At 40.6% G+C, this 23,037-nt stretch overlaps 1 protein-coding gene across 1 annotated transcript in view; it reads left to right on the forward strand.

The window, feature by feature from the left end:
• Nucleotides 1–8,992, forward strand: part of nbas (NBAS subunit of NRZ tethering complex) — a 147,864-nt gene extending 138,872 nt beyond the window's left edge. The window contains exon 53 of the mRNA XM_051408103.1: nt 7,881–8,992. Within this exon, the coding sequence (XP_051264063.1) occupies nt 7,881–8,156 (276 nt within the window). The 3' untranslated portion in view covers nt 8,157–8,992. The remainder of the gene's footprint in view (nt 1–7,880) is intronic.
• The last annotated feature ends 14,045 nt before the right edge of the window (nt 8,993–23,037 follow it).

The following is a 23,037-nucleotide window of genomic DNA, read 5'->3' on the forward strand; positions in this document are numbered from 1 at the left end:
AAGCTATTTTTGTCCTTTCCTCTCACTCATTTGCTTCCACATCAGATTTTACTTTAATTAATCAACTGTTCAATGAATTGGTTGAAAATGCCGTCTCTGGTTGACGTTTTAATGCATCCAGGTGACTTGTTTTACAGTGAGAACCCTGTGAGGGGGATTACATCTACTGTACTGCACTTGTTGGCTACATACATGATATTGTGTTAAAAGAGGCTAAAGCTATGTGTCATAGGCAAAAAGTTAGCATCCTCATCAGAACAGCATTTGTTCTTATATTGCAGTATAGTAGTGGTTTACACTATTATTATAAGAGGGATAAGAAAATGTAAGATCAGACTGTTATTTTCTATAGTGTGTAGTGTTTGCATTTTCAAAATATTTTTTTTTACAGAGCTGCCAACTCTGAAGCACTAAGCATGGGACTAATGCAATTAACACTTCTCACATGCTCTCACACCACATGCCCATTTTCTCAAGTAGTGAAAAACAAAAAACTCATCAATAACTCATAACTTAGCGATGATAAAAGAAGACACTGACAGCGTACAGACGGACAAGACAGAACAACAGCAGCGCTGTGCTCCCTCCGAGCCCAAAGCAGACAGTTTGGGTGGCTTTAGTTGACAGGAGACAGACCGCTCCAACATCAACACCTTTCTTGTATGAAGAGTTTTGCCTCACTTTGCTTTGCAATTACACATCTATGACAAGTGTCCATAAAAAATACAACATTTAACGTGATTAAGACAGGTTAGGTTAGATTAATTCACCAATAATTTGATGCCAGAACCCCCTGGAGGTGTGTGCTACAAATTTGAAAATCAAATCATCAAATCATTATCATGCATTGCTCTTATTTATCAGACAGTGCTATTAGTTAATAGCTTAATTTAGCTGCCAAGGTGTCGGAAGATGAACAGACTTTGGAGTTTTATGAGTAAATATCTGTGAAAGCTCCTCTGACATAATGATAAAAATATGACAAATCTTCAGTTCAGCTAAGAACTTCCCTTCTCTTCTATTTCTAGGCTGGTTTTCTAGTTTAATAAATTATAATTTTATTAATAATTATTATTTTATTTTATTTTATTTTATTTTATTTATTGGTGAGCCTAATTAATTTAACTTAACCTGTCTTAATCACATTGAATGTTGTATTTGTTTTTATGATCCACAGTCCTCTTTCTGAATCTGAAATGCTTCATTGATCCCCAGGGGGAAATATGTTTGTTTTTCAACAACAACAGTTCAGATTCTCCTAAAGGTCTAATTTTTACTCCACATTTCAGCAACAGAATGACTCCATACATTCACTATAATACAGGAAAACAGTCTCTAAAATAATTTTTTGAAGATCACCATATACCCTGGTTAGGTTTGGTCTCCCGATTTAAGCTTGGCGTGTGGAAAAATAAGCTGTACAACCAAACTTTAAAATGAATAAATACAACAACCCTCCACACTCTTTAAATGCTGAGTATCTTATTTACCCTTAAACTAATGTCGCCTCTCTAAATAATCACAAACACCTTTTACATCTGCCCAGTGTGAAGACGAGAGACGTGTGTGTGTGTGTGTGTGTGTGTGTGTGTGTGTGTGTGTCTTGAGTGTGTGATGGAGTGATTATGTGTCTAATTGCTTGTTGAAGTGGGCTTGTTTACAGCTTTTGTGCCATATTGGACCTGTTAATCTAGCTGTGTTTGCTTGCAACACAGTGTGTTGATCCCCGATTTGCTCACTGTGTATGTATGTGTGTTTGTGTTTGCTCACATGCGTCACAGCCCACTTTTATTTTTATTTTTTTTGGCTTCACAGCCTCTTCTTCTGTCACTTTCAATCATGTCGCGCTGTAAGCAAGGACTGTTTTGTGTGTGTGTGTGTGTGTGTGTGTGTGTGTGTGTGTGTGTGTGTCCACGCTCAGTTCGGTGCACCACTAAAGTCTAGGGACAGCTCGGATGGAGGGATGGGAAGCAGAGCCTTAGGGAGGGAGAGAAAAGGATGAAAGGAGGAGGGAAGAAGATAGTTGTGTGTTGTCTGGCATTCCAAAGAAGCTTTATGATTTAAATGATAAAAGAAGGCTTGGCCATGCATTATGTATTAGGCATTGTACGTGTACGGTAATTCCAATTAAGCTCTCAGCCGGGTTTAGCTCAGGGAGAGAGAGGGCGGAGGAGGACGTATACAGGAAATGAGAGACGTGCAGAGCAAGAATAGAAAACAAGGGTGTGAAAAATTGACCAGACCAATCAGGCAACATTTAGTGTCCGCTGAAAACAAATAGGAAAGACAACCTTGGCTGTCTTTCACAGGGCGTGACAGCAAGAAATGAGAAGGTAATAACAAGAGTGAGAGGGGGGTTGGACATCTTATGGCTGCAGTTTGATGTGTGAGTTCTCTTGTCACGCTGAGTGTTTGTTCATTCACTCACTGCACACGCCAGCTGAGAGCGCGAGCACACACACAGGACAGAAGACGGCTCTTGTTTTCGCTTCACTGAAGAGACAGGCAAAGTGTTGTTTGAACCTTCATAGAAAATTTTGAGGGGCTTTTAACCTCATAAAAATACACCTACGCAGAAAAAAAACAAAAACCATAAACTGCAGGATAGGTTTTCATGTTCTTCAAGCTGTTGACCTTTGAGAAAGAAAGGGAGGCATGATGGATGTATTCCCTCCTCAATCAGATTCTGTTTGCGATGAACTTTTTGTAAAGACAGGGCCTAAACAAACTGCTGGGAAAATCACAGAAAGAGAAGGAAAGGTGAGGATAGGGGCAGTATGGATGGATGGATTGTTAGCCGTAGAGTCGACTCGGAGGATAGTGTACCTGAAATTTGAACTGTGACGTTTATGGTGCACGTCGGCTGCAAATGTCTTTTAAATCATAAAAAATACAAAAACACATTTAAAACAATCAAATTCGTCAATTTGTGCTCCAGTTTATGAGACCAATTATAAATATGTGAGAACTCTTCATGTATGTAAAACACAGTTAAAATAGCTAATTTTGCTGCAATTAGAGGGATGGTTTTTCATTTTGTCATTTCCTTCCTTTCTTAAAGTTAGATGAGAGGAACCATAACACTCATGTCTTTACGCTAAATATAAAGCTGAAGCCAGCAGGTGGTTAACTTTTTAGCTCTTGGCATAAAGACTGGTATGCCTTATACTCGAATGCCCCGCCCCTTAAAATCAGATTTTTAAAAATTTTCCACTTTCAGCTGCTTAATATGAAAATGTCCTTCTCTTCTCTGTCAAACTGCCCAAACATCATTCTGCTACGTGAAGCTAAAGAAAGCAAATACACTTTCACACAACACGTTTCCCAAAATGTTGAATTATTCCTTTAATTACAGCTTGAAGTAGTCAGAAATAGTAATAAATCAGTAATTAAATTAGTATCGTCCAAGCAGGGGCGTATCTAGAGAATTATTCATGGTTGGCAAGAGGGTAACTTTAAGGGGTGGAAAAAATATATGATGATTTAATTACAAACAATCACATATATCAATATTTGCTTGGAAAAGCCCCCAGATGAAGATATTACATAAGATTACATTAGAAACATTAGTAAAGCATTGAATAGAAATATCTAAAGGTGGCATTAGAAATCAATGAATTGTTGTTTTTTCCAAAACCTCAGACATCCAAATACAAAATTAATACAAATTAATATATTTAATTTGACAGCATTTGACACCAAATGGCGTCTGGGGCGGGGGGTATGTTTAGGCAGTGATCAACTGTCTACCATATACTGCATACTTAGAGTAGGTGTGAGCTGTGGACGAACAGAAGTGCCTGAAATGTGACAGAGCTGTTCGTGCTGTAAAAAGGACATAAAGTTATCTGCTCCGCTCTGATATCAAGATTCCCCTCCATCCCTCCATCTCTCTGCTGCTCCTTCACATCTATTTTCAGCTCGACTGTCAATCCAACTGACTCTAAGACTCAAATCTGCCGTCTCTCTTGACACCGTCAAACTGTAATAGCCTGGGAGGTGTGTCTGATTTTGTGTGTGTGTGTGTGTGTGTGTGTGTGTGTGTGTGTGTGTGTGTGTGTGTGTGTGTGTCTCAGTCGGTCAGCATAGAGAACCAGGCCTGGGCTCGGGTGATATTCTGTGCTTTTCCTCTCTTCCATAATGGACTTGGAAGTGAAGGAAAGACAGAATGTGCACATATTTATAAGTAGTGTGTGTTAACACTATGTATATATTGTATAATGGTCCTCTAAATCTGTACACATACCATTTAGTCCAAACTCATGGGATGTGATAATATATGTGTGTTGTTACTTTCTAAACTGGCTTCCCCTGCAGTGCCCTGCAGGTGTGATATCTGAAGCATCCACAACACCGGCACCTGCATTTCCCTCTTCCTGATGGCTGATACAGTGATACATTTCCATCAGAGTGACATAAATATGCTCTTATTTTTGGATGCCACTCGGTAGAGCTTTCCGACCAGTGGTCTCCACGTGTGTACCGTGTAAAGAGTCATTTGTAATTTGTAGGTGTGAGCCCTCATTACAGCCAAACACTGCAGAGGTGATTTCAGTGATTAGCACGCCTTCAGGTCAAATCAAGTCAAATGAATTTGTACAGCCTTTAATCACTTTAATAGGCCCAAATAGCACCACAAGGCCACATTTAACGACGTAAAAATAGAATGAAGAATAACTCCAGTTTATTAAGATAAGATATTCCTTTATTTGTCCCACAATGGGGAAATTCCAATGTTACAGCAGCAAAGTGGATAGAGAAAAAAACAGTATCAAAAAAGTAAGAGTAGAAAATAATAAATAAAAACACTGTACAAGAGAAAAAACTGTAAGAAATCCACAACAACAGATAACACAAATAACACAAATAGTAGCAGCAGCAGTTGCACATGGGCAATAGATTGCACAGTGAATATGGAATGGTATTGCACAGTAATTATTATTATTATTATTATTATCATTACATATTTGGTCTTGTAGCGATGCTAGTGGCGTGGCTCTAAGGATGGCAATGTCACTCCACCAGTTGGATTCAGACTGATATATCTCAACAACTATTACATGTATGGCCATGAAATTAATTTGAAACTTACAATCATGTCTCCCTCAGGATGAATTGTTATAAATGATCCTCTGACATTTCCTCTAGCACCAACAGCAGGTCAAAATGTACATGTCTATTACTTTGGTTCATGACCAAAATAAGTTGTGTTTAGTGCTAATTAGCAAAGGTTACCATGCTAACAAATCAACGCTCAGCATGTTTAATACAATTAAACATAACACCTGTCAGCTTTGTCATTGTGAGCATGTTAGCATGTAGCTCAAGACACCACCAAGTGGATGTAGACTCTTAGTTTGAATGAATGAATGAATGAATCGATATTTTATATTCGTGTCTGGTCATTTACATGATCCATCCCTCATAGGATTATTCAGTCACATTAACCAACAACAAAGCAAACATTCTGACATGTTAATCCACCACCATCTAAGAACACAATAAACATAATAACATAAACAATATCCAAACATAAATATAAACCTCCCACAAATAACACTCCAGGAGGAAGGTTGTAGATAAAAATACAACACATACACAAACATACATAACTGAGCCAATTCTGGCTTTTCCAGATTTATTCTACTACAACAAGAGATTGAATGTTGTTTTTCCTTCATGAATCATTTAATTAATCATCAAAATAGTTGACCGTTCATTTGCTGTTCATCCACTAATCGTTTCTGTTCTATCTGTAAGAGAAATTAATACCCAAACTATCTGTTTTATACATCCAAATTGGATCTACTGCGCTTGCTGTTGTTGTGTGCACGCAGGTTTTTCGTGTCCACTGAAGGACTTTTTACTCACATTCACTTTTGCTTTTTAATCTTTCTTAACACTTGTCTGTCTCATCATCTCACCATTGTGTTTCTTGCCTTGCCTTGACTTTATTGTTGTATTGTAAAAGTGTTCCCAGATGTCAGGACATACTTTGTTGGGGACAGGGTTGTCATAACCAATGTAGGAGTGATGGCCAAAACTTAGAGATCAACAATCTGATCATATTTTGTCCGTACTTCTGAGAAATGTGTGTTCCTTCATCTGTAAACTTTGAAATCAGCTTTTCTAAAATATTGAGTTTTAAAATAGGTCAGTGTTCACGGCTGCTCCAGAAATCCCATGTAGAGCAGTTTTGTTCTCTGGGCGTCTTTGAGGCACCAAAATCAAAAGTTTGAAGCTAAAGTGTTAAGTTGTTTTGAAGTGCCTTTCCTTGGTTAGTGTGCACTCGGCTCTTGGAAACAGTTGGTGCACTTAAAAATGAATGTGTCAGATGCTTTCAGTGCAGTCCTTTCTCCTCTCCAGCTCTCATCCTGCATCTTTCTCCGTCATACATTTTCCATACTTCCAAGCCCTCCCTTCTCTCTTGTCTGTCTTTCCCTTAATTCTCATTATAACTGGATTAATTCCTCTGTCTCAAGACTCAAATATGTTCCTGTCATGTCTCTGTATGATTCATCTGGTCCCGTCTGTCAATGGAAGAGATAAATTAAGCTATTAGTCATGCGTGACATACTGTTTCTCTATAACTGTAAGTATATCTCAACTCTCTGTTTCCCTTTAATATCAAAGCAGCCATGAACTTGTATTGTATTTAAATTGTAAATGCATCCAGATTCAGAAACCATGAATCCTGCGACCCAGTGATTATGTTCTTTTTCAGATCTGCTCGCATTACTACAAGGTAAAGTGGAAAACATGATTCCACACGGGGACAATGTCATTGTCAATGACAACAGCTGAACATCTCTTAGCTCTCATGTGAGACGTTCAGGTTCACTAATATTCGTGAGTAAAGAGATCCTTTTTTAAGAATGAATTGTCCTTCAAGGAGAGAAAAATAGAGCAACGCCAGTACAGAGATGAGAGATTCCAGAGTTGAGGGAGAGAAATTCATCCGGGTCTGCTCCCCTCTCTACTACAGAATAGAAGACATGAGCTCCACATTTATAATTGATCTGCCTCAGCTCCAGAAATACCCTGACAGAGACTCGCTGTTGTCCGTGTGTGTGCGCACACACATATAGTTGTGCAAGTGCAAACTTAATAATAGAGACAGCAAACAGGTGAGAGGATGCAGGATAGATGGGCTGAGTCACAGAGAGAAGCAGAAAGACGGCCTCTCAACCCCAGCACTCACTGAACCTCGCTTCTCTATGGCCTATAAACCACTCACAGAAGCCCCAACAGCTATTAGCTGTTTGAATTTGCATGCGATTCATTGATGTAAAGAGGCGGAAGATGGGATTAAAATATTACGTAAAGGACTGTTTATGGCTGTATGAACATGTGTTCAGAATTATTCTGGTAACTGAGAAAGCTGCAAAGAACTTCAGATGAAGAGGAGAATAACTTGTGTATGTGTGTGTGTGTGTGTGTGTGTTTGTGTGTGAAAGCACAAGCCATGGGACTGATGGTCAGCTACAGGGCCAACACAAGATTTGACCACTCTGACCTCATCAGGTTTCTTCAAGCGTGGAACATTATAATCCCACAAAGCCTCCAAATACTGCTGCTGCTGCAGGAAGCTACAATGGCTCTTGTTTCCACAGACCACTGTCACTGGCAAATCTCCAAATCTACCAGTCACTGTTTTATCAGCCAGTGTGTGTTTAGAGTATAATAGGTCTGCTGAATGGTAGCTCGTTACCTGGCAGAGAGACTGGTTGCATATTTGCCAAAGTTCTGGCTGTTGCTTCTGGCACGTATCCACCTGATGGAAAAAAAAAATGCAATCACACTTAAAAGTGAAAGTTAGTTTCTCCTGACTCTTATCACCAAATGTGTGTTTACTCTTTCTCCTCTCTTTACCCCCCCAGGAGAAAGCTTCCTCCTGCGATACAGAGCTCCTCTCACTGCTCCTGGATGCCGGGCTCCTGGTGGGCTGCGTCTCCTCAGCCCTGTACCCCCTGCTCAGCTCCCACATGCTGTCCCACCAGCAGGAGGGAGGCTGGGACGTTGAGAAAGCCGCCGCTGAACTGCTGGCGGCAGGCCACGGGCCCGAAGCGGGCTCCCTGCTGCTGGCTCACCGCGGAACCCACCAGGCCCATTTCACCTTCAACTCTGCCTTGGCCGTTCTCAGGAAGTGGCTGTGAGGGGAGGAAGAACAAGGTGTGAGGGAAAGAACGCGACGGGGAGGCAGTTTGGAGCGCAGCCACGGACTGCGGTGATGAAGCAGATTTCGAGAAGGAGAGTGGGAAGGTGTTGAGAGAGGAGTGGAATTAGATTGGATTGAGATCTGAAGAAATTAGTGCAAGGCAGGAATAGAAGTGATATCAGGCCGTACTTCTGCATTTTGTTCTGTAATTGGGTTTCGGGTTCATCAACTGAAGACACAGCAGCTGCAGTGTCTGCCTTGAAGGTATAAGAGCGGATACCTTTAATACTGAAACATCTGCTCAATTAGAAACACACAAACACAACCGCTTCTGTCTCTCATGAATGAACGTTCAGACTGAGGGCTGATCACAAAATTCACTTGCTGCTTGCATTTATTTGTGTGTGTGGTTGTGTACCGTGTCCTATTGTGTGATAAAGTAATTGAGCAGTAGCTGGGAAGCAGTGGGTGGATATTAGGCTATTGTTCCGTGACAGGTTTGCCTCTTTGACGTCCCACCGTTAAACACCCTGCCTCTGCTCCATTGTTTTCTCCCTAATAATGTCTAATTAATTCCTTCTAAACAAATTAGCCCCACAGCTGCCCCGCACTGTGTGTGTGTGTGTGTCTGTGTGTGTGTGTGTGTGTATGCACATTTACTGTATACGAACACCCAGCGTTATCATGTGGAGCTAATGAAGATGAGGAATAAACATGTATGTGTGTGGTTACTTACACAGTGACGTTGCCGGCATGTTTCACTTTATGACATACAGGTTTTCTTGTGTCCCACCTTTCTGAGCTGAAATAAAGAGAAATGTGTTGACATGAGAATGAGTCATCGTGTTTTCATTTTAGTCGTTTCTTTATAATGCCGCTGGTGGTGAATTCCACAGTTGGGTAACATTTAAGTCTTTGCAATCTTTTCAATCGACATCTCTAAATTCTTTTTTGTCCAAAAAGATCTTTCAAAGTCGACCTCTGTTAACATTTCAGTGAGTTTTACTTTTCTTTTTAATGAATGGGTTTTACAGAGATTTGCGTTCCATCTCATAATGAATGCACAACATTTGCATTACAATTATAGCATTTCCACATTGTTCCAAGGTAATTACAGCCCTCTGACCCAAACATCCTGTGTGCCCTCAAATGCACTTTTAGTTTTTCTGCACAATCATTTTAAAGCAGTTTTGTAGTGTTTACATTGGTCAGCAATCATAAATCCATAGATGGGTTGGAGTGACCAACTGCTTTCACCTTTGGTCCGAATGGGCTGTTACCAAACGCACTCATTTTTCTACTGATTGCAAACGGGCAAAAATTATTTTTTGAGAAGTTGGTTGCAGGCGAAAGGAGAGAATTTTTTTTTAAAAAATTTATCATGTTTGTCAAAGTGTTAGAAGTGTGTTTTTCAGACTGTGTGTTCAGAATGAAACTAATGAAGTGCTTCTGACTGCAGGTCCCCAGAGCAGCCAGTTTTGTTTTGAATGTGCACTAAAAAAAAAAAAAATCTGCCCTATCAAAGTAAAACATCACTTTAATGAACAGTAGGTGGGAATACAGGGTTTGGATGGTGATTAGGCAAGAAATAGCCACTTTTTCCTCTCATAGAATTTTTTGAGCTGAGAAATATTTTAATTTCATTTTTCTTTTTTCTGTATGATTGAAGTTTTCTGCCAAAGTTAGAAGTTTTGCTTATTTCAAATGAGAAATGTGCAGGGTTTTTTTGTTTTTGTTTGTACTCTTCTCATTGGTTTGAAATTGACAGGTCCCAGTTGGGGAGATTCAAGGGCAGATTTGCTCTTAAATTCTTACTCAAATAACAAAGTTAGTTTTTGTTTCCTGAATATTAACTTTGATTGTTGGTTATTTAGTCAGACGTGTTTGGTATTATAGAGAAATTGAACAGAATACTGGATACTTGGGATCAAATGTTGGGAATTTCTGTGCCACAAGTATTGATTAGTAAATTAACAGTTTGTTAAAACATCCTTGGTTATAACATATTAAGGACAGTGTGGGCGTGGTTTGATCATATTTGATTGACAATGGCCAGGCAGCATGAGCAAAAAAGCTCACAACTGTCATCACATTTTGATGAAAACAATAATAATATTAATAATAATAATAATAATAATAATAAACTCTGATTGGTGCACAGAAGTAAGTGGCATCATTTTCCAAATTAGCCCCGCCCACTTGAAGAAGAGAAGAGAAGACAAAACCAAAAAATACAGAAAATCTCTTCATGGAAATAAACACAATTGTTTTAGATGTGACAGAAACCTTTGTGTTCATGTATGACCACACCACTCTTAGTAAGAAGCTGGCTGACAAACAAGAGTTTCAGGGCCTTTAAGATTTGAAACCAAGCTTTCAGGGGCATTAAAAATACTGCACGCACATCTGCAACGTGCTGTAGTTAATTATCCAGATGCAGCTTGTTGAAAACTAGCTGTAACCGTTCTTGATGGCTACCTTATGGAATTGTGGCACCAGTGGCTTCAAGGCCCATTTAAATCTGCTCAGGCAGTAATAAGCAGATCATGTTTCCATATTTGCTCGTTAACTTTCTCCTGCTGTACTTAATCCCTTAATTTAGTGAATAAACTTCATAATGATTTCAGCATGGCTTTTTCTGTAAAGACTCTGCTTTTTTCTGTTACATCCAAGGACTAAATAGAAGTTAATTTCTTTTTATTCCCCACGGTTAAATTGCTATTAAATATATTTAGTTTGAGATCCCCTTATCTTTTTGCTCCATGAGGGCACAGTGGGTTTTCCCTGCCTCACCCCTCTGTCATTGGCAATACTTTTAGGATAACTAAAATAAGAATATAAATTTTTTCAATATTGTGAAATATTCAACAGTAATTTACTTTGGCAGGCAACATTTAAAACAGCTGCTAGAGCAGAGCAGTTCGCGTCAGGCCAGAAATTGAATAAAGGGCTGTGGCTCGGAGGTATTTACCCTGACAGCAATATTGCTGTGTTTCAGGCCCATATATAAGATTGGGATGGGGTGGGTGGTCTATATATCAAACTAGAGAGTAATGAATCTCCCCACCTGTGGAGGTATAGAGGAAAATGAGACAATACTTCTGTCAGTGATATATGAAAATACAACCAGACACAAAGCTATCAGATGGGCTTTTTGCAGGCTGGCTAACACTTAAGGAAGTGTCAACATTATACCATAAGAGGAAAAAATTCTGTAAAGATTAATGGGTCAATTTCACAGGCCTCCACTCCTTCACTCATATCTCTGCCATTTAGTGTTATTCTAAGCCAGTGTCAGACACTGATACTTATAAAGATGACTGGGCTTTGCAGTCTTAAGAAAATCCACTGATGCTCATCCCCTTGTGTCAGACATGTTCTCTCAACTCTGCAAAATTAATTAAATTGGTCTCAGATAGTAATCGACCCAAGTTTGGGCATACCCTTGAGCGGGAGTCCGTTTTTAGCCCTGGCCAGCATGTTATCAACTCTTTGTGCTAAACTAACAAGATTACATGAAGCCTCATTGTAATCAATCTGAGCTGTGCAATCCTCCAGTCATCAGGTTGATCGAATCAGCACCAGCAGGCTCAGACCTTTGGCTTTTAATACTGCCACAAAGTCGTAGATTTCAGATAATGTTTGAGCAAAAAGGGACTGTGTCAGGCTAACGTTCGGCCAAAAGTACCTGACAGATGAGTAATTATACACCTGTGTGTAAGAGAGCGGCACTGAGAACAGCCATTTAGGTAAATCAAAAGGATGAAAATACGTTGAAATCTGAACCCTAAAGGAGGTGAGGTGAGGCTGGTAGAACATTAAGACAGAATTTGATTAACATATTGATAACAGAGCGAGAGAGGGAGAGAGAAAGAGATGAGATAGCTATAAAAGGCAAGGAGACAGGGGAAAATGAGGAGCAAGTGGATTATCACTGCAGTATTTTTTTGGCACTGTGTTTTGACCCGTTGACCCCCATAAACCCAGGGGACCACTGTTTTGCGTGTTTGCTTAAAATACTCACACACACACACACACACACACACACACACACACACACACACACACACACACACACACACACACACACACAAACAAACTGACACCTGAAATACCAAACAGCCACTCAGTCATGTCCGCACAGCATTTGCATCTTATTTCTCAGCACACTTTCAGCAAGGACACAAAGGGGGAAATAATCAACTGTGGAAAGTTTGGCAAACATTTTCTATGTGATTACGCCTTGCACATGTTCTTTCTATGTGTAATATGACAGGAGTGTTTAGATCCCTAAAACTCAGCTGTTTTAGCATCTTTTAGCTCACTGTTTTGGTTTTCTGGATTTTTACTGTTTTGATTCTGTTTTTAATGTTTTCAACCGCAGCAAGCAACTGTTTTGAGCAAAAAATGTTAAGATGTTAATATTTACTTTATGCTACCGGCCCAGGACCAAAAGGCAGAGATAAAGTTAGCACCAAGCCGGAGAAGAAAGTACAACATTTGGCTGCTAAAGAACTAAATGTTTTTCTTAGGAATTGGTGGAACAATCACGCTAAAAGGAGAGTGAATTTGCCAGGTGCCAGAAACACAACTATAAAAGAATGCCAATGTTGCTTTGTGTCTGCAGGATGTATCATATATATTAACTTTATAAGGTGATAATATTTCAGTACTGCCCCCAAGTGGCCAAAAAATCCGTCTTTACAGGTTTAACCGAGTAGATTTTGCTATCATTTTGTTGCTGTTAGAATTTCAAAACCATTTTCTTCGTTGTTGCTATCAGCTGTCATTTTTGTGTGAGAATTACCAACCTACACCCCTCAAGTTTTTGTCAGGACCAGCTGTGTAACAGGTCCATCCATTAAGCTCATCAGGAATCCCACTATAGATCACATCCATCCAGATTTCCAGCCATGCTCAGTGTTCTTTAGACCTTTACCACCAACACTGTATAGTATGTTCTGATACAGCTCATGGTGACAGATGATTGATTTCCCAATTATTCTCTCCTGGTTGTAAGTATTGTGGGTAAAACATGATCTGGTGCATTTGTTTGATCTTGTAAGGTCTTTAAATGTGTAATGGGAATGTTTTTGTGTGTTCAAATACAAGTTTGATGAGAGTTTCCTAAACCTTTCTTCAAAATAGATTTGTCCACTTTCATTATGTTCTCTAACACCCTATAAATCTCTTTTGAATATTAAAACCACCAACATTTTTCTCTGCAGAAACTCTATTATGCATATTATGCATAATATTCATGCTTTTAAGAACTCCTAAAAAGTTGATGCTGAGAAAGCCATGCTGAGGATTAAAGGGCTCCTGCCTGTTTGGATTTAAGCCTTCCAAGTTCCCTTTCAGCTTGCACCACCCTTTCATGATTACCTGAAAAATAATTTCACTTTTATTTACTTGAACCTAATCATTCAGTCTGACCTCTTTACTAACACATTCCTCATTCACATGGAGTAGTGCTTAACATGAGCTACATGAACACACAGATCTAGCATGAAAATGGGCAGGTAATTTTACGATATTCACTTCTGCTAATATAAAGGCAGGATTCACAGTTAAGATTAGTGATGAGAATTGCAATGTTTTATTTACACCTGCTGGCTTTTTAATGGAGTTAAATAGTGAGATGCTTTTCTACAACAAGTCTTTTGGGCTTTGCTTGTGTGCACAGACAGACTCCAAGCAACTCTGGGACATGTTGTTAAGGTCTACCTCCCCTACTGCTGGGGTTTGGTAAACACAGTGTCACAACCTGTCAAGTGTCAGCATCCTTTTTTTTTTATCTGTTTGACAAAGCTCTCAGAGCAGGCAGTGAGCCATCATCGCAATCCATCCAGAAGGTGAGAGAGGGGGGGAAAGGAGAAAAAGAATTTGTGTCACCCCAGGGGGAAGCTGAATGAGACAGGATGTTGCAAACTCCCTCCTCTGCTTTAGAGAGGTTTTCTCTTTGAAACAGGGCATTTAGCTTGCGCCTACGAGTCCTCTCAAGAGTCTACAATATGAGAGAAAGAGAAGAGAAAACATGAAAGGAGAGAAAAGGAGTAAAAAATAGTTTGCATTCCAGGAAATCCCTCACACGCCTTCCACCTTGTCAACAGACTGAATCCTGGGAAATCGTTCACCCTCCGAGGCCATGTTTGTTTCCTTTACCTCTCTATTTTTCATCCATCCTGTCTTACCTGTCTTTGACCTGCAACCTTACCCTCCACAGAGTGACTGAGTCTGTCTAACAACTCCTCTACTTGTAGCGCCCTGAAATACACGCAGGCACACGTACAAACAAAACCCTTCTAACAGATACTCTAGGAGTAAGACAGATTTTAAAAAGAGAGAGTCGTAGTATTGACTATAAAGAATGTAATAAAACGAATGAGGTGGGAAGTCAGAAAAAGAAAGGAAGATGGGAAATGACTGAAGGTCAAACAGGATGATGACTGAAGAGAAAGAAAAGCGAGAATGAGAAGGTCTTGACTGACGATAGTACTGCAGGATTTGTATCACATGGGAGGGCTTTAGTAAAACAGAATAACATAGAAGGAGAGAACAAGGACGTTGGACCAACATTATCGCTGTTACCTTTTTCACTGCAGCGCTAATAGAGGTTGCAGCTCTGCGGTGTAAAGGGTAACAGCAGCAATGCTGTTTTTACTAATGTATAAATTCAAAAGTGGCTCTTTATCACATTTTGCTCTTTAAAACAAAAGTGTCTGTCTTGTCTTTGATGTTTTACTTTATTCTAATGGACAAAACAAGTGTTAAGTTGAGTGGTTGGCTCATTATTAGGCTCACATTATCGGTTTCAGGGTAGTGGGCAGGCATTTAACTCAGAGATCCAGGTGTGTTAAAGGCTCCCTGCAGAGTTTCCTTGTAAACAAACAAAGATATGTTTCAGTCTTCCTCACTAAAAGGCACTGCTAACTGCAGATGCTTGAGGTAAGCCCCAACACCACCAGCCACCAGCCAGCCTTCACTTTCTTCCATTAAGTCATTACTATTTTCTTTCACCCACACACACACATTGTGTTAGAAATTTACTGTAGGCACTGAGCTGACCATCAGTCATTTTCTTAATATTACTGGAGCACTCGTCCGGGATCTATTTTTCAATTACAACAGTTCTAGCTTGGAAAGTGTTGCTCTGTGTTTGTATAGCTGAAGAGCTGGTGACATACTGGCATCCTTTTCTGCAAACAGAAGTGCTTGGAGTTGTATTTGCCTTGTCAAAGAATCACACGCTGCACGCCTAACAGCTTAGAAAAGCGTGCATTCAGAGTGGATTTATGCTTTATTGACTAATGCTAAAACATATAGGCTTCCTCTGTGCAGGGCCTCTGCAGCTAGCTTTTCATTATGTAGCACTGCCAGCATTTTACTTGTTGCTGAGGAAGTGAAGTTAATTGAGCTAAACTGAGTTAATTGTGTTATAGGTAACTTCAGAATATTGGTGTTTGGGTAGCAGCTGTAGTGGCATTTTTCTGACTGAAGGCTGGGTGCATTTTGTAGAGGCTCATTCAGCATTATGTTGCCTGTGAGCACTGCACCTATTTGTTAGTTGGTCAAAATAAGAGTTGTTTCAGTACCAATATCAATATTGGAAATTCCTCCAAAACTGCCAAAAATGCAGTATTAGGTACGCCTGTCTGTGCACCAGTCTACCGCCTAATTTATTAGCCCCAAAACCAGACCCTGCTTCTTCCTGGCAGTGTCCTGTTCACCATTTTTCCCCCCAGGATAGCAAAGTGAATGAAAATGATTTTGGATGTAGTGATTTGTCTACATATTAGCCTTGTGACTAGATCCCATGATGGAGCAGCAGGAAAAAGAATCAGTGAAAGGATAGAAGGAAATGAACTAGACTACTAACTCTTTCTCTGCAACAAATGACCAATATTAAAAGAGTTTTTACAATCTCTTGGAAACGCTTGACATTTCTGGTGTAGTTTTAAACTTAAAAATCTGTTCGACTTAAATTTCTTAAATAAGTGAAACATTTTGCCAGCAGCATAAAGTTCTTCTCAAAAGTTGAAACATGGCAGAATGAGGCCGATCACTGCACAACTAAGACAGAAAATGACACATGATTTGATGGAACTGATGAAATGAGTTGATTTGCATTGTAGACATGTGAATTTAACTCCCACAGCTTGTGGAGAATGTGATGGATTGTAACATTTAATAATAGATCAATATGGCAGTGATTCTATAGAAGCAGTTCTGTGCTGCCTGTTTTCATACCACTATGCAAATGAGAATTACAGAAGTAAAAAACACCTTACTCTGCAAAAAGCTGCTGGATGTAATAAGACTGGAGCAACATGAGGTCTTTACACTTGAGAGAAGTGTATCTGTAAGCATCAAATGTTTCTATAACAGCTGTTTTATTAAAGTGAGGATGAAATCAAAGTCGGTAATGGGTTGCATTTCACATATCGGCATCAACACCCCATCCTCTTTTACAGGCGCACACATATTCACATCCCCCAAGCTGTTACTGACTGCCGTATGTTTCCCAAACAGGCTGGTTGTTCAGTTGTAGAGGAGAATGATAAGAGAGAGAGCTGGAGAGGAGGTAGAGAGTGGGTTTGAGACCTGGGACAGAACAATGTGGGTGGAAGTGCAGAACTGGGGATCCAGAAAGACTGGAAGATTGTTTGTGCGTGTCTAAGGACAGAGCTGAAGCAAAAAGGAAAGCAGGAGATGGAAAGAGAGAGGACGTGAACCAGCAGATCTGCCAAATCGATACAAGCAGCAGGGGAGATGTTTTCTTTTTTTTTCTTTTTTTCTCAGCCCTGCTGTAAAAATGAGTGTGCTGTCTCTTTTTTTAAACACATCAAACGCAGAAGGGGAGGAGTGGATGAAGCGAGAGCAGGAGGAATGGAAGGATGGATGGAGGGAGAGGAGTTGGAAGTTTGGGTAATACTTCAGACTAAATGCAGTAAAAGTTTCATCAGCAGAGCGTGTGTTTGGGAGCATGCATGTTTCTGTGAACGCACGGTACATGGTACACCCACATGTGTGCAGAATATCAATTCTGTCCCCCCCCCCCTCTCTCTCTCTCTCTCTCTCTGCATGTGTGTGTGTGTGTGTGTGTGTGTGTGTGTGTGTGTGTGTGTGTAGCATTTGCTATCTCTTCTCCTGCAATCAGACATTCATTGATGGTGACCTCTTTGGCTGAATGAAGCAAATTACCTGCTTTACCAGCAATTGTGAAAGTGGAGTTTAGAAGACCTTCGCTACCTTCCTAAGTGTAGGCAGGTTGAGTAGGAATAGTTTCAAGGCGGTGGGATGGCTGTGTGTTTTGAGTCTGTTTGCTGTTTATGAATTTTTAAATCTGTAAGGTCTGCATGTGTCATGGATCTCAACAGATATAATTAATTAGATAATCATGATATATTGTGAAACAGTACTTTTTTTGTCCTTGTTTCACTTGGAAAAGGGAAACATTTTCAAGACAAAAATGAAAATTTAAAAAGATCTATTGTCATTAAAAACTCTGCTGTGCAGCCAAACTATACTCGAAGCGTCAATCAGTTCTTATTTTTAAATACTAGTGTTGATCCCAAAATTTGCAAAGATAAGTAATGTGTCAGGCTGAATTTTGTGTACAAGTGATGCACATAGAGAATAATTCCAGTTCATAAAATGATGCAGTCATAAAAAACATGGAGCCGTGGGTTTTAACATTTTACTGGGTGTAAACATCACACAGTTTCAGTGAGGAGTTGAAACGGAATACGTGATGCTGTCAGAATAAACCTTAAATAACCTTGAGGGTATTTATAAAATATGAGCAAAAAAAAAAGTTAAATAAGGTTAAAGCCTCATTGCAAGTTTCCTAGGTTTTTCTCAATAACATGAAATATTCAAGGCAGAAAACACAGAAAAAATATCTTTAGGTATTATTTTGGTTATTTTTGAGTTACGAGCTCAAAAACGCAGCTAATCTGCTTCATCAGGATTGTGTGGGTGTGATAAACTCATTAGAAAGTTAGCAGTAGGGTCATTTTCTCATAAGACTCAATACTATCTGACCTATTTTAGGAGCCAATACAGATTTAAGACACTTCCCCAGCGACTTCACCTTTCACACCCAGAAGCTCTGTCCACTAATATAAACTGTCAATAATGACATCACCCTTTTCCACTGAGACCCACCTACTTCAAACCAGTGATTTTATACAAACATTTCTCTTGAAAAATAACCAAAACTGTTGTAACTTTGGCATCAATTTTATGTTGATGTTAAGCCATGTCTTAGTAAGAAGCTGATCGAGAAAATGGATTTTCAGGGATCTTACTAAGGTTAATTTCGTTGAAGGCCAAGAAGAATGTGTGTTTACAGTAGTGGCATGCTGTAAACATTTGGGGCTTAGCCCAGGGGAGGTCCGGGGGCATGCTTCCCTGGGGAGATTTCTTTCCCCATTTACAGCAACTGTATGCTCTATTTTTCAATAGCAGAATGCCTTAAATCTGTAGGGCAAAACTCATCCTGTAGAGCCTCCATCCTATTTTCTATCTAATTGTTCTTCATCATTCTGAAATCATAAAACAACAAATGTTGGAGGATGACTAATTTTCACTTCTGCCACCTAAAAGAGGTCGAAATTGTCCAATGTTTATTATTTATTTATACCATTTGTATGTTGATTCAATATTCTTCCCGGAATGAGCTGACAAATCTGCTATATGTGAATCCATATGCCATTATACTGCAATAGATGGTGATACTTCCCCAGTTATTGAACTTTGACAATAGTTGTTTCCTGCTCCGCCCCTGGCATACAGTATATTCCCCTTCAACTGTTTACTAGAAGAGCGTCTGGTTTGCTCTGAGCAAAACTTTTCCAAACAATCCAGCGTAATGACAGACAGATCGAAGGCAGCAACAACAACAGGAACAACAGGTGTTTGTGTTTTCAGTGCAAATTCAAGCCAGAGGAGAATGAGGCAATCAGTTACCATGGCAATCGTAAAAGAGGAGGAGGAGGAAGAGGCAGAGGAGGGGGCGCAGAACAGTTTCGTTTGGAGAGTGTCACTTACAAGCTTTGATGATGATAAGGGCTGCTGCCGGGGTAAACAACATCAGAGCGTTAAAATACTGAGAGAATTGGACACTCCAGAGGATCAGGTTGCTCTTTCTCACTAACAGCGTTTTTGTCTCCTTCTCCTTCTTCGACTAACCTCCTCCTCCTTCATACTTAGCCCCAACAACATCTGCCTGTCTGTCTGAATCTCCTCACCCACACACATAGACACACACACACACACACACACACATATACGCAGCCATCAGCTCAGGCTACCTGCTACTCTCTCCCTGCAGGTGTCCTGCCGGCCTCGTGATGAACAGCAAGGATCGCCGTAACCATGGCAACACTCTGACACAGACTTCCATCCGTGTGCAGGGTGGGCATTTGGTCAAAAATATATATATGTACTGTTACAGAGAGAGAGAGAGAGTGTGTGTGTGTGTGTGTGTGTGTGTGTGTGTGTGTGTGTGGCCTGTTTGCAGAGGAAAAAGTGTTTTATCAGATGCTCCTTTTGGAGGGTATGACGTCCTCCAGGGTTTGTTAATGCATCACGCAGTTAAAGGATGTCACACTGCAGCTGGATAGATGTCATCAAGTGTGCTCCAGTGAACGATTCTCTCACTTTCACAGGGTGAGAAAGGGAGGGCACGAAGGGTGTGGGGGGGGACGAAAAGAGAGTGATGGACTGAAAACCAGCGAGGCAACAATAACAATGGCAGGCAGTGAAGCTTTTGAAGCCCATTGAAATGGCAGATTAAAAAAAAGAGGGCAGTGGAGAGGGCAATGAAAAGAGAAGATGCAAAAAAAAAAGCAGTGATGAGATAACACTCCTGGTAAAAGCCGAGTGGGAGGATGATCCAGAGCAAGAAGAGGAGAAGTGATAAATTAAGAAAGGAATACGGTGAGAGCTGCAATGGAGATGTGGGCAAAGTGTGTGTGTGTGTGTGTGTGTGTGTGTGTGTGTGTGTGTGTGTGTGTGTGTGTGTGTGTGTGCTAGCAAAAAAGAGAGAGATGAGACAGAGAATGAGCGAGAGGGAGGGTGAGGGAGAGATGAGTGCAGTGGAGGATGTTGAGCTGAAATCTTAACTAACAGTAGCGCTGGCACCACACTGAGAGGAAGAGCTGAAACCAGACATCAGGGCTTTAGGCTAATTAAGAAAAGAAAGACGCTATAAGTATGTGTGTGTGCATGTGTGTGAGTGAGAGAGGGTTAGGGTTAGTGTGTGTGTGTGTGTGTGTCCCTGAGTGCATGCCAATGTGGAGATAGTCGTGCATGTGTTTGAGTATGAGAAAGAAGTGTGAGTGGTCTGTGTCATACTGTAACATGTTAACTCATGCACCCTGAGAGGACTTACCTCACTCTGCCTCCTCTCATCCATATTTAGCTGCATATCTCACTCACATCTGTGCTATATGTCAAACTGCTTTCTCTCGTCGTATATGCAGGTATTTTTATCGGCTTAATTGCCAAAAGATATCCATCTGGCAGTGGAATGAGCTTTAGAGATCAAGTGGCAACACAATATTGTCTCCTTGTTTGTTGGGTCAGTGTGACAGTTAAGCTGCAATAATATCACTACGATTTTGTCGAAATGACTAAAAGGAATTTCAGTTTTGAATTGGTTTGGCCATCGTTCTTTTTGGTTATTATAAAATTGTATTTACTGACTTCATCTCGAGACACAGTTTGTCAGATTATCTGAACAGTCCCTTCAGGATTCGGTGGGCTAATAGTTGGAATGCTCCAAATAACTTTACTAAAAAAGGCTCAGGATTATGAGGGAAAATGTGAGACGTTTGCGATGCACATGTCTGCATGGTGTGCATCTTCCCAACCAGAAACAAGGACGTGAGTTTGACAATGTATGGCTAACGGTATTTGTGCAGGAAACTACAATGATTGGTCAAATTTGTGGTGATTGGACAAAATTGCATGGTTGGGCAGAATTCTGTCTGATCCACGGATTTTGAGAGCAGAGCTTTGTTTCAAATTCTAATGTAGATTTGAAGTTCACAAAGATAGCAAATATGTCAAGCTGAAGTTTTTGTAAATGTGTATTAAATTATACACAAGACATTTACAGTATATCCATTTGAAATTAAGAAAATATTTAAAAAACATGTTTTGGGTCTTGAGTCTTGGATTTGAATATTTCTTCCAGTTTAAACATCAATAGATAGAAAGATAGATAGATAGATAGATAGACAGATAGATAGATAGATAGATAGATAGATAGATAGATAGATAGATAGATAGATAGATAGATAGATAGATACTTTATTTATCCCGAGGGAAATTTAAGTATCCAGTAGCATACGAAACATACATTAAACATACATTAAACATACATTAAAATAAAATAAAATAAAATTTAAATTAACTTATAACACAGTAGCCACAGTAAACAGTGCAAAACAGTAAACAGTGCAGATGGAGTGCAAATGGAGGTAAACAGTGCAAATGGATTGCAAATGGATGTGCAAATGGAGGTAGAAATTGTCCATTGTCTATTGTCCTCCCTGCCTTGACTAAGAGCTGTTGTACAGTCTGATGGCCAGGGGGACGAAAGAGTTTTTAAGTCTGTTGGTGGAGCTGAATTGGGACAGCAGACTGCCACTGAACACACTACTCTGCCTGGTGAAGGTGTTGTGCAGAGGGTGGTGGGCGTTGTCCAGTATGGACAGCAGTTTGTCCAGGGTCCTTCTCTCTTCCACTGTCACCAGAGAGTCTGTGCCTACCACTGAGCCAGCTCTCCTCACCAGTCTGTCCGGCGTCTCTTTTCTTGCTGCTTCCTCCCCAGCAAACCACAGCATAAAAGAGGACGCTGGCCACCACAGACTGGTAAAACATCTGCAGCAGTTTTTTTTTTTTTTACAGATGTTGAAGCACCCCAGCCTTCTCAGGAAATACAGACAACTCTGCCCTTTCCTGTGTAAAGGGTCCATATTTGCTATCCAGTCCAGCCTGTCATCCAGCTGCAGCCCCAGATATTTATATGTCCTGACCACCTCCACATCGACCCCCTTGATGGACACAGGGTTGGAGATGTGGTTTCTTCCTTCTGAAGTCCACCACCATCTCCTTGGTCTTGGAGGTGTTCAGCTGCAGATGGTTGGACCTGCACCACCTCACAAAGTCCTCGACCAGGCTTCTGTACTCCCCCTCCCGTCCATCCTTGATACAGCCAACTATCGCAGTATTGTCTGAGTATTTCTGAATGTGGCAGAGCCCGGAGTTATACTGGAAGTCAGATGTGTACAAGGTGAAGAGGACGGGAGAGAGCACGGTCCCCTGCTCCGGTGCTGCTGAACACAGTGTCTGAAGTGCTACGGTCTCTCCGTGAGGTAGTCCGTAATCCATGTCACCAGGAGTAGGTAACCCTCATCTCTGTCAACTTGTCTCTCAGCAGGAGCGGCCGGATGGTGTTGTAGGCGCTGGAGAAATCAAAAAACATGATTCTCACAGCACCGCTCTCCTTGTCCAGATGAGAGTAGGCCCTGTGGAGCAGACAGAGGATGGCATCCTCCACGCCCACCTTCTCCTGGTATCCAAACTGCAGTGGATCTTGTGCGTGGTGGACCTGGGGTCTAAGGACATGGAGCAGCAGCTGTTCAGAGGTCTTCATAATGTGTGCTACTGGTCTGAAGTCACTCCCTGGGGTGTTTTTTCTTAGGAACCCGGGATGAGACATGAAGTCTTCCAGAGCACTGGGACCCTCCCCAGTTGCAGGCTCAGGTTGAAGACATGCTGGAGTGGCTCCCCCAGTTCAGCAGATTAGGCTTTAAGAATCCTTGGACACACTCTGCTTTCCTTGGAGTGGGTGGTCTGCAGTC

The sequence above is a fragment of the Dicentrarchus labrax genome, unplaced genomic scaffold (assembly GCF_905237075.1).
Source record: "Dicentrarchus labrax unplaced genomic scaffold, dlabrax2021, whole genome shotgun sequence".
NCBI lineage: Eukaryota > Metazoa > Chordata > Actinopteri > Moronidae > Dicentrarchus > Dicentrarchus labrax.